Consider the following 12666-nt stretch of genomic DNA (forward strand, 5'->3'; position numbering starts at 1 on the left):
ACGAGTATCAAAATCTCAACACTGCAAAACTATAATATGAACCAACTTTTTCGGATCTGGCGGTTCAAGCCTTTTAAAATTGCAGATCTAGCAAATAGACCCTTACCCTGCGTCTCATGTTTGGTGATTGGCCGATGGATGACGTGGATGACGGACTGCGGAACATCAGCGCCTGCTCACCACCATGATCCATCAGATCGGCGTAGTCAAACTCATCTTCGTCGTCACCGCTATCCTGACCGCACGGCACCGACAGAAGTTCGTGTTCATCGCCAATGCCACACTGAGCAATGATCATACACACAACACACAAGCAACGAGATAACATTAAGCTTTGTTATATTGAAAACGTGGAGAACAGTGGGGCACGAGAATGGCATTAGAGTCCAGTAGACCAGATGTTGAACGGTCAGATTTTCTTTGGCTCATCATAATGAGTTCTTATTCAGTATAGTGTAGTGTCATGGTGAAGCTTGGCAAGAGATTGTAAAACGGTGTATGGATCCTTCCGGTAGATTTCCCGGAATTCGGTGCGCTTGCGCTTTCTGAATTTTGCGTGATAGCACTGCTTCTTATCGGCACACGAGATCCACGGGCAGGGTATCGGCACACGAGATCCATGGGCAGGTTGGGGGTGGGTTGCTGAACCCTACCCAGAACAAAGATGACAGGGCACGCTCACACATGATTTTGTAGTCGCTTTTCCATAGCACAGGTATCACGTTACCGCCACCCAGTGCGCTGAAGTGACGGGATCTGGGCAGTACAGGTGAACTTGAAACTTGCGTTTTATAATGCCTTACCACCTCCAATTCATGCATACCGCTTGCATGAAGTAGTAGTAGTAGTCTGCTTTGTGTACAGTTGCCAAGTCAACTTTTCAAACATTGGTTCCCAGACAGGCAAGAAAAAGGTGGAAATAATAAAAATGTAAGGGAACAAGCGAATTTGTTTCCCCGCGGTGCAGATCAACCATACCGTGTGTTGAGAGACAAGATGAGTACGGTCATGGCTCATCAAATCCTCTACTTTACATGCTAGCAACCTTGACATGCAGGACATCGCCTGCTTCGCATACAGACAACTGTTCTTGCAGAGTAGCAAATGCCTGCTCATCGCTACCCTTGTCAACCTGCAAGCATCAGCCAGCGACACACTTTTTTTCAGGCGGCAAGACTTCCCATTCACTCAAACCACAACAGAAAATCGGGCTTGTTAATCCAGCAGCTTGGTGTGGCCTTTTTGGCTTTCAAAACTTCTTAAGGATTACAGAAGGATTACTGTATGGACCCTAATACCAACCAAGATATGTAGCAGCCATGGGAAGAGATAGAGAAGAAAAAGAACCAAGGAATTGAGCTGATTGTTTATTAACTGGTGATGTTAGTGGACATTATATCGTAACTTGCAGTTCCGTGGTCCTTTTTCTTTACTATTAATCTATGCTTGGCTCTCCATCCGAGGTAGAGAAGAGGTTGTCGACTAGCTTTCATTGCGACCGGCTTAGCTAGTCTCTTCAAGGTTCACTAGTGAGACTGAACAAGGTTGAAACAGCTAGCTGTCCGGAGATTGAGTAAAGAGATAGATACAGTGAAACCTGTCTAAGACGATCGCTCAAGCGACCTTCAAAATGTGGTCCCTGTTACCAGGTGGTCTCCTTATCCAGGGTCATTTGACTGGAAATAGCATCCACTGGTCCTCGTTGCAGTGGTCTTCTAGGACAGGTGGTCGCCTTATCCGAGTGGTCACCTTGACATTGACACGTTTTCACTTTAACGTGTTTTCAGGTGTACAAACCGCACCCCCATTTTTTTACACGAAATACATACATCCACCCTATTTATCACCGCTAATTTGATCGTCGTCATGGTAACTGTTATAAGCCGCATCCCCCTTTCGTTGGGTGAATTTTGAGCGTTCCAAGTGCATCTTATACAGTTAGACCTCTTTTATCCGGATCCCTCGCCATCCGGAAGAGAATGGCTGGTTACAGATTTACAGCATACGTGATGCATCCAACATAACCGGTGTTCGGTTATCCGGTTCCCTCGCATATCTGGATATTGTTTTGTGGAAAACGGATGTGTGCGGTTAAGGGAGGTCCAACTGTACTCTGGAAAATACGGTAGGGTACGAATGTATATTCCCCGGAGTTCCGGGGAATATCGTGCTATATTCCCCGGAAATAACGGCTGCTGATTGGCTGAATCCATGGTTTCCTACTGTGCTATGGGATAAAGTGAGGGAAATAGACAGATCGAATGACTGTCACACCATCAGCAATGCTTACCCGCTGGTGATAGACGACGAGGTCGTGGAGACTCTTGTGAACCTTGGGCTCGCCGACCACTATGTACTTGCCCGACATGGTCTGGTCGATCATGAAATGCTTCACGCGTGTGGCAACTCTATACACAGCACCAAAACACACACCACCAAAACACACACCACCAAAAGCCAGTCATGTATAGATTATCAACTTGAAAGGGATAGTACTGTACTGAGATGTGTTGTGCTGGGTAAGTGATGCAATGGTTAGGTACTTCAAGACACATATGCTCAAATGCAGGCCGCCAGTACATGGATGAATATCAATGTTTCGAATTTGCTCATGACACAAATACGCACCCAAGTTTGTGCCCCCCCCCCCCTTCCTCCACAGATGCACGCGCTCTCTGTCTCTACCTATCTCTATCTCTCAAACTTGACGGCACACACAAAAAATAATCTGACTTACCGGAAAGACAGGGAGTAGCCGAAACGGCTTTCGCTGACACGCACCAAGAATGCTCCGATGTCCTTGTTGGTCAGCAACTGCTCAGCACGCCTGCTCAATAAACACACACACACACGCACACATACACACACACACACACACACACACACACACGCGCGCACAGATGACAGTGAAAGAGGGTCATGAGCATATCCACAACCTCTCAAAACAACAGTCAGTACCGTCGATCAGTGTCGTGCAATGTTATCACATGAGCTGATTGTTTAGTAACTGGTCGTGTTAGTGGACATTATAGCGTAACTTGCAGTTCCTTGATCATTTTTTCTATAAATTTATCCTTGGCTCTCCATCCGAGTCCATTCTCAAAACACTAACATATCACGAAGGCCGAGACAGGAAGAGTTATTTCAAAGATAGAACGAACAGAACAGAGTGCCCCAAACCCACCTTCTTGTGATGATGCCGTGGAACCAATCCTGGAAGTTTCCCTCCTCATTCTTCGCACCCGACTTGGCCTGGGTCTCTTTGAACCAGCGCACAGAGCTGCAAGTAGACATTGGGACAGACAAACAGACAGACACACATACAGCATTTACAGATACGTAATCGCTCTAATCACTAATGTTCATCATGCAAGTATGTACCGATAGTGATTAACTTCTTAGGAGGCTACCCCAGGCATGGTGCTTATGTGGAAAATTGAAACACAGTGGTGGTTCATTGCTGACCTATTTGCTCAATTGTAGCAAAGCTAATCAGGCGGAAGGTCCCTCTCTTGCAACAAGCACCAAAGAAAATTGCCCATTTCCATCCTAAGACACATTGCTTCAGTGGATTACTGAAGTTCCATGGTGAAGTGGTTCCACCTCCACCGCACACGCTCTCCGGCAACCTCATTCACACCAGTATCGTGACTTCAAGTTATAGAATGATACTGGACCTTCACAAATTTTTGGTGTACTTTTATTTTCGGTACTTTTGGTGCGTCTGTTTCATGCTTTTTTCAATACACCGAACAAACACTAACACACATAATCCAATAGGGAACTGCTTCTCTGTACCTAAATTTCTGTTCCCCTAACCTGGCCTTTTGCCTTCATACCGAACATATTGAGCACCGAAAATTTCAGAAATTAGAGAAACCCTCCTGCTATCAAGTTACACAGTGCTACAAATATAATTCTTCCTGAATATGGTAATGGCTAACAGATATACTGAAGTCTGATAAAAATTTAGACCGTTCGCTGCTTGGATGACGGCTACCCCATACCTTAGTGGTAGAGCATTGCTGGCCATAAGTGAGGGTCCCTGGCACGAGCCCTGCTGGTGACAGTCTATTTCTTATTCAGACTTTTCCCGTTTGCATCTTTCAATATAATAAGGTATAGACTGAAATCCCATAAAATAGAACGGCGAATTTTAGTGGATAAAATATTTAAAATATTTAGCGTTTTCTGAATCTGGACCAATTCACGATGAAGTTTTTTAACCCTTTGTGTACAGACTGTACAACTTTCGATCCCCTGGGATCGAAACTTTTCAAAATTACAATCGATCGTAACTCAGTCATTCCTGGGTTATTTCCAAAAACTAAAATATGTAGGTCGAAGAGAAAACTCCGAGCTGTCCACTGAAACAATCGCTGAAGCGCTCCGATGTGCGGTTCCATAGTTACAAAGCTCGAAAGTCGAATCGCGGCAAATGTCGCTCAATAGCCGCTTGCGCAGATTTGAATGAGGGATTTCCCCATCATTCTGGGCATGGAGTGATGTAGAAACACGTTCAAAATGGTAAACGGACTCGTGAATTTTTTTGAAGTAACAGCTAGTTGTTACGAGCAAGGAGAGCGAAATGGCTGATACAAGACGACTTCTGTCGGCATATTGGCGTTGCAGCTAATACGCTGGGCTGTAGCGCTGGCGTTTTGACCTTCATGGTGGCAAGCGTGGGCTCAATGTGTTCCTCTTGCGACGAGCTTTCCAAGAAGCCCAAGATTGAAAAAATCGTCAAAAGGAGACTAAAGTTATGACCCGGAGAATTATGGAATTCGAGTTGAGTCAAAATCAAATTCAGTCTATGTACATTTTTTCCGTACATAAAGGGTTAAAAGTGATCTGAGTTTCAGAATTTAAAAAAAATAAAGATCACTAGAGCCCCAGCCAGCAGAAACCTGAACATGTGTAATTTTTTCAAAAAAAAATTTTTCGCTCGAAATTGATTCTACACTAATAATCATTCAAGTTATCAAGTTTGGTGACAATCTGATAAGCCAAAGCTTGGAAAATAGAGTTTGAAGTCACACAGGTCAAAATTCGGTACAGTTGGCGCAGCATCCATGCCCAGTGACTCCATGCAAGTTGATCCTACAGTTTCTGATTGTGATGTGGAACAGGTACATGTAAGTAAATAGAATGCAAGTCAGGCTTGCCCTCTTGGTGCTGCAGGCATGAGTAGTTCAGAAGTGTGACGATATTCCGTATACACCGCTACCTTCTTTACAACACCAGAGTGCAAAACGATGATTGGTGGCTGGTCTTCCAAATTGTGTTCAGGGACCTCTGTGCTGGCAGTTTGAGCGTTGTCCCAAAGCTTGCCATACTGATAGATGTACTGACCAATACCACTGACATCCACTCCCTTGCACACTTTCACTAAGACCATGATTTCAGCATAATTGTATTTCGATGATATGAGCGAATACTCGCGTTTTGTAGCACGTGAAGATGTTGCCCCAAAGCATTCAGCCGGTTTGACTTTTTAGGAATCCCCTTTCTCAGCACAGGCAGCAGCCAGCTTGGCGTCGTCTGGCAAGGTAGAGTACTGTACTAATAATACTACGCTCTGTTTTGCGCCGTGAGAAGCCCTCCATCAGTGTCTGGAACATCATTGTTGTCGATGTAGAAATACGGATCGCTCAGCGGGTCGACATTCAGCTTCTCGCAGTCGCTATTACTCCAGCACTGACTATCGTCGCCACCAGTATCCAGTGTCGATTTTATGAGGGCTCTTCGTTGCTATGAATATGAGACTCGCCACTGCTGGACAAACTCAGCGAGATCGCCACCAAAGAAATAATTCCGATCGCGAACTAACTTTCAGCGCCGCTTCGTACAGGGAGTCTCACGCTGACAACTCTGGACCTAAGTCCTTGTCGCGACACCTGTCGCCATCGCTGTGTCTAAACTCAATCTCCGTTTGACGAGCTCTCACCTAGCACTAAAATCTATTGACCAGACTCATTTGAAGAAACTTGAAACTCCTTTGACAACCAAGACACCCACTCGATCGAAAAAGAATCTTCAAAAGCAAGCTCACTGCGCGTCCCAAACTTTGACGTCACATTTTGATGATTGATATCAAGTACACAAGTGCTGGTTTTCGCTGGCCGGGGCTCAGTCATGCTAAATTTCGATGGGCACGGCTAAACTTTAGCAAAAACATTCCTTTCGCCAAAATTGCTAAAATATTACCGGCACCAAATAAATTTAAATAAATTTCACGGTTCGCATGAGTTTTCCGCATCTGCCGTGGGAACGCCACCGCCCTCTAGGATCAAAGGCGCAGATGCAGCTCCTTAATGGTGGGAGGTGAGTAGATCAGCTAGAGCTAAATTTCGATTGGCACGGCTAAACTTTAGCAAAACATTCCTTTCGCTAAAATCGCTAAAGTGTCACCGGCACCAAAATTAGCACCAAAATTAGCCATTTTACAACAACTCTATTGTATGACTCACGCTGCCTTGGTGCCTTCGCGACCAAACTTTGCACCGTGTTTCTTGGAGATTGGCATGGGCTTCACCTCGTCGTTCTCATCAAACTCATCCTCGTCGTCGTCGTCATCCTCATCATCATCACGGGGGAATTTCTGGAAAAAGGAATGACGTTGGGAGGTGACAGAAAAGAGCAATCACTTTACGGGAAAACCTGATTTGAATATTCTCTATTTTTCAAATTCATTTAAAATGGGTTCCAATTCGGCCAAAATGAGGCTTCCAAAAATCAGAGAATTTAGCGACAAACTTTGCCATTACACAAATACTAGTCTCCTGGTGGTGTCACTGGTACTTTCAAATACAACAGGTATCTGCATGGATCGTAAAGACCCACCGGTCAGGACCGCCTGAAGCAGTTTTCGATTGATCCGGCAGAAACTTGGCCTTTCACAAGTCATGTATGATATGGCAGGTACACAATAGCCTTTGCAATAGAAAGGATGAGTTGGTGGCCAACGAGTTGGTCCGGTGATGACCTGACCAACCGGACCGGTTCCGGTCGACCTGCAAGCTGACAGATTGATAGAACAACTCTACTTGCTCCCAACACATCGGCACGTCGTCCCTATATCCCCTATGTTGTGTCCTTTTTCTTGTTTCTTTTTGTTCTCCATATCTTTTCAGTGGGGCTGTGATAGTAGTTATAAAATAAAATGAAATATATCATAAAAAACTCAATTGAGACAAGACCAGGTGTGTGTTCAGTGCCTAAAATCGTCAATGGCTCACCTCATCAGCCAAGGGAGGCAACGGTGGAGGCATGTCATTCAGGGCGATCAGAGGCTTGGCTGGCTCCTTAGCCTTGGCCTTGGCCTTGAAATAGTCTAAACACATCACATCAACATAAGAAGAGGTTTGAAACGGAGACTCACTGCATGGACTTGTTTGTGATCGCAGCATTACTAGCGGTGTGGTGTATTTGGATTACTAGTGGTGTGGTGTATTGGATTACTAGTGCCTTGCAAACAAAAAAGGAATGATATTACTCAGACAACGTTTTCCTCGCGCGCCTGCTCAATGTACCATATTGGAAAAGTCCTAAAACCTGGAAAAAAGAGTTCACCACTGGAACCGTAGTCAAACTAGGAATGTGCATTGACAGCACACCGTACTCCCACCACCGGAATGCAGTGCGTACCAGGGAGTTGTAGCATACGGGGAGACAGCACGAGTATACGAAACGATGCGCTTTTTGATCCCGCATTGGGAAGTTCAGGGCTCACAGCATCACACAAAAGCGTGGGCGCCATTTTGGACAGGCCGCTGTCACACGAGCCAGCCAGCATGCCAGAATCGTGTACATGCTATCAGGCAGATATCTCTGAAAACTTGAAAGTGGGGTGCATTCAAAATGTTCATTTGTACCAATGCTTTTCCCTAGGCCTCTGAAACTCTAGGAACATACTCTCAATACCCATTGTAAGGATTTGTCCGAGAGTTTTTTGTTTTAATCGATACGGTTTGGCGTATATATGGAGCCAAAGTATCAGTTGGTGCAGGCGTAATTCTGATTTGGATTGTTGTACTAAAATTGAAAAGTCTCTCGGAGAAGTTCTTCTAATTTTCCTACTGAAAATTTTAAGCTATTGGCCATCAAAATCGGGCCAGAGACGGGTACAAACGAACATTTCAAAGGCAACCCTATCTGCAGTGCAGCCGCGAGGAAGAACCGCGCGCGCCGCACTTGTTGTGAATGCGGAAACAACACTAGCAGCAAAGCAATTTTTGAAATGTTTTTGCTACTCGCCTGGCGCTTCATCGCTGTGTCCTCCAGGAGTTATCATGGTTATGGCAGACCGAAGAAATACATGGCCAGCACAACGGCGAAGCCATTGGACTTGTTCTCTTGCAACGAAACGGAGTGGCGAATCAAATAATTCACAACTCCACATCGTCACCACTGCGCTACACGGCTCTTCGCAGACCAGCCGTATATTTACGTTTACACAGCAGGACTTCACGGCGGAGAAACTAAAACTAGAACACGACGTGAGTCATTGCTCCATGCCGTCAAGGAATGCTAGTCCTTTCCCTCTCCCGTCACCCGCGCCTGTGCATCAGCGGCGTAGCTGCCCGGCTGTAGATGTTGAACTCTTTCGTCAACGACTGCAGGATTCTGCTCGGGGCTACTTTTCGCAGGACTCCGTGTGCGGACAGTCTGAATGAAGCCTTCGGCCGATAAGGCCAACACTGCTCGCGAAATAATTCACTTGGAAGGAAACAAGAACTACCGAAATGAAATAGAGATGGTGAGACAGTCTCCGGCTATCTCCTTCACCATTCACGACTCAGTCCTTGTCACAGCAACTAAGCCCAAGCAAGTCAAAATCTCCTTGCGCGACTGCGTTCTACGCCTGCGCTTAGCGGTCACGCGAGTTCGTTTCTATGGTGATCAGATCCAAGATGTCCTCCCACGTAATCGAGGTTTTGGCATGGTTGCTGTGAGCCCTGAAGTTCTACGTGATCAGTGGTCATTTCAACTCACTATTGCGCCATTGACCCCATGATCCCTAGCATGGCCCACACCAGCGATGCTATCTGCAAGCGTGTAGAAGTCAGCCCTACCATGAAGGTGACTGTAACGAGCAGCCCCCGGGAAATCGCTGAAATCGTTCAGCGCTCCCAAAGTCTTGTTTTAGTTCATGTTCCTCAACAGCCACGAATCTCCAGTCACACGCAGTGATTTTTGGGGGTAAAAAATGTTCAAAATGGCGGTTGAAACTTCGATAATAGTTATAAGAAGGTCGGACGCTTGCAACACTCGTGCTCACGCTTTACTCGCCAACTTGACTCTAGACTCGACTAACTCATGACTGCCAAGACTGGAATTAATGGAATGTGTCAAATACCACTCACCGTGAGGACGCTTGAAGTCAGCGGCCATGATGGCTTGCATGCGCTTGCTGGTGTTGACCAGATTACTGGGCAGCTGCACCAGGAAGTCAGCTACCTGCTGTTTCTCCTGCTTGGCCTTTTCACGCAGCTTCTTCACACGGCGACGATCCACGTGTCCACGGAGAACTAAAACACAATGATACAAGGAAAGAGGTAGACACGTGGTGACATATTGGAAGTCGATTTTGCTTTGTGTCACTATCATCCTTGTGCCTTTGCATACACAAAGTCATAATCGAGAACTGGATGCATTCAAGTCAACACATGCAAGTTTGAGTGTAGACTTGTTACATATCCAGGCACTATGTTTCAGTTGACTGTACGTGCTTGTTAGAAACTACGACGTGACGTTACTGGCATGTTGCCGGCAGAAACATTTTACTGCCGCGGCTGTTGCGGCGGAAACAGCATTCCCGCAGTACAAAAGGTGCTCAGGCTGGGAGTAAGGGGAAATCCCTTATCAGTGCCGCGGTTAGAGCTGCAACTTACGTAACGGTAACGTTAGTTTATTGGTAGTGAGAATGTCCTTCATGGTGTATCGCCATTCACGGTTTGACGGGGTTCACGGTAGTCTGAACGCGCCCTAAGGAGGTTATGTGTACCACTACATCATACACAAACTGTAAGAACAGCCAGGGTAAGGCTGTACCAATCAATAACTGAATCAACTAGCTCTTTAATTCTTTCCTGACATAGAGAGCTAGTTGCAACACATTGTACCTTTCTGCCACATAGTGGCTGCTTTGTGAATCCTCTCCAGTTTGTCCGTCAGCTGATCAATGTGAAAGTACTTCAGGAACACCTTGGTTTTTCTGCACGTCCCGTACAAGCATGCACACGCACACAAAGACACACACACACACACACACACACACACACAAGGCCAGAAACACACACACATACACACACACACACACGCACACATACACATACAAAAATAAACACAGGAATTGAAGGACATTTGTGCCAAAATACATTTTGAGAGTACCGAAGAAACTAACAGCATATTTTTGCTTCTTTTTACATAAACAGTCACAGTGCATGTCTCAAGTCGGTTGAAAGGCACACACACACGGACACACACACAAAACACACACACACACATACATACACACACACACATACCATGTACCATGTATACGCCCGTCGCAAGAGAAGCACGCAAATCTGCAAATGCACTGGATGTGCACCCACAGATTTTCTCTTATAGCAACGATAGCAAACAAGATCTGAATGAGACAGATCAAGACTTGCACCAGATAACTGTCCAATCCACACAACTGGCGAAGCCATGTAAATTGACCACCAATGCACACCTGGTCTACACCACACGGAGTACATTTGCATAAAATGGCCAAGACAGTTAACTATGCACACCCTACACTTGCTGGGGTAACCAGTATAGACAGCATGCTGCTTTGATAGAAGCAGACACTAGATGCTGTTGTGTCCTGCTCAAGGCAGACCAACTCTTCGAAAGATGAGAATGAATCATCAGTAAAACGCAATGGCTTTTAAAGGGAAGCTGGCTGCAAAGGCGGCTTGAAAGGTGACATGTGAATGTGTTATGTGCAAGGCGCCAGAGGTACAGCAGTGCAGGGCCTAGGGTGCGAACAGTAGCACTAGCAGCCTGAGTGCCAAGACCCATGCAGGGAAAGGTGCTACAATATCACCACAATGCATTGGTACCTTGCAGTGAAATTGGAGTTACTTTACCAACCAGCCTCGGCTACTGAGTACTGGGAACCCAGAGCCAACAGACATACCAACAACCACACACATACACACACACACACACACACACACGCACGCACAGACAGACAGACACACACACACGATTACCTACCCAATGTGGTAACCCTTGATATCGGCAGCCTGCAGAATCTTTCTTGCACTGGACAGGATGAAGAAATTGAGAGGAAAGAAGGAAGAAACACCCACCAACAGATGCGCGCACGGCCACACACAGTCACACATACATGCACACGCACAAACACTCATGCATGCACACACACACATACACAGACACACACACGCGCACAAGCAAACCCCATGATGACAACACAATGGAAAACAACCTCGTCAGCCAAAAGCAAATGCCCCTGATCAGAGTACAATTTCCCCTTAAAACGAACGGTGATATACAGGATAGATGTCTGTATTTCGTGACAAAAAAACCTGGGTGCGGCTTATAATCCAGTTCAATGTTAACTCGGGGAAATATGGTTTGCTTCTTCGTCAACTACGGTTCTCTCTGTGAGTTGGAGGACCCCCTGAAGATGACCACACATCATGTTGTGCACCATGTGATTAAACTGGGTTGCTCCCCCGGAAACTATTACTCTGAAGAAAAACGAAGCGCACAAACATTCCACTCACCCATTTGCATCCTGGCCGATCTTCAGCGGTGCCAGATGCTTGAAGCGGTTCACAAACTCGTTGAAGTCTGGACGAATGGCAAAGCCCTCTCGGCGAATACGTGTTGTTTCCAGCATACCCGTGTAGCGTAGCTGTAATCAAATGAAAAGAAATTTAAAAAATTGTGAATAATTTTCTCATCGATTGACTGCCTCAAGCCTCGAGCCCCAACATAAACCGTTATGGTCCTTCGAATCCACATGCCCCGGCACAGGAAATTGAGACATATTCGGAACGCGAATGCATGAAAGGGTGAGCAGTTACATAGGCTGGTATGCATTGGGATTACCTCAGGCTTCACTAGTTGTTTGGACTATCCCGTAATGGTATGACAATACACATTGTGGAACACTATCTTCTAAGTAGACTCTGGAATGTGGATAGAAATTGTGAGTACTGTAATTTCACAAACTTTCGGTGTACTTTTTTTTTCGGTACTTTCGGTGTATCTGTTTCGTACCTAAAATTCCTGTACACCGAACAAGCAGTAACACACATAACCCAAGAGGGAACTGCTGCTCTGTACTTCCTCCGCGTCATCGAAATTGTCGCAGTTTGACTAGTGACTTATCCCTTGTTACTGACAACTCCATAAGCTAAGCCATTCAAAACGTATTACACAGTATGATAGTCTGAAGACTAGAGAAACGTTCCAGGACAGTCGGACTGAGAGTTTTCGTGCAGAGATGAAGTCCTCGTCGTCGCTGATGTCAATGGACCCAAAATATCGTTCCGAAATATTTCAAGGAAGGTTGAAAGTTGGTCGCGCCTCATCTCAAACGCTTTGACTTTCTCCACAGGACAAGAGCTGCTATGCTTGTGTCGTCTGCTAACTCTGGATGAT

At 45.8% G+C, this 12666-nt stretch overlaps 1 protein-coding gene across 1 annotated transcript in view; it reads right to left on the minus strand.

Moving 5' to 3' along the window:
- The window catches only part of LOC135825994 (myosin-IIIb-like), a 39997-nt gene that overhangs the window by 1253 nt on the left and 26078 nt on the right, over positions 1-12666 (minus strand). Inside the window, exons 20-29 of the mRNA XM_065338628.1 lie at positions 11784-11914; positions 11251-11298; positions 10125-10216; positions 9366-9530; positions 7239-7333; positions 6471-6601; positions 3185-3280; positions 2738-2827; positions 2291-2408; positions 107-283 (exon numbers count right to left, since the gene is read on the minus strand). Of these exons, the coding sequence (XP_065194700.1) occupies positions 107-283; positions 2291-2408; positions 2738-2827; positions 3185-3280; positions 6471-6601; positions 7239-7333; positions 9366-9530; positions 10125-10216; positions 11251-11298; positions 11784-11914 (1143 nt within the window). The remainder of the gene's footprint in view (positions 1-106; positions 284-2290; positions 2409-2737; positions 2828-3184; positions 3281-6470; positions 6602-7238; positions 7334-9365; positions 9531-10124; positions 10217-11250; positions 11299-11783; positions 11915-12666) is intronic.

This window comes from Sycon ciliatum, chromosome 10, assembly GCF_964019385.1.
Source record: "Sycon ciliatum chromosome 10, ocSycCili1.1, whole genome shotgun sequence".
In the NCBI taxonomy this organism is placed as follows: Eukaryota; Metazoa; Porifera; class Calcarea; order Leucosolenida; family Sycettidae; genus Sycon; species Sycon ciliatum.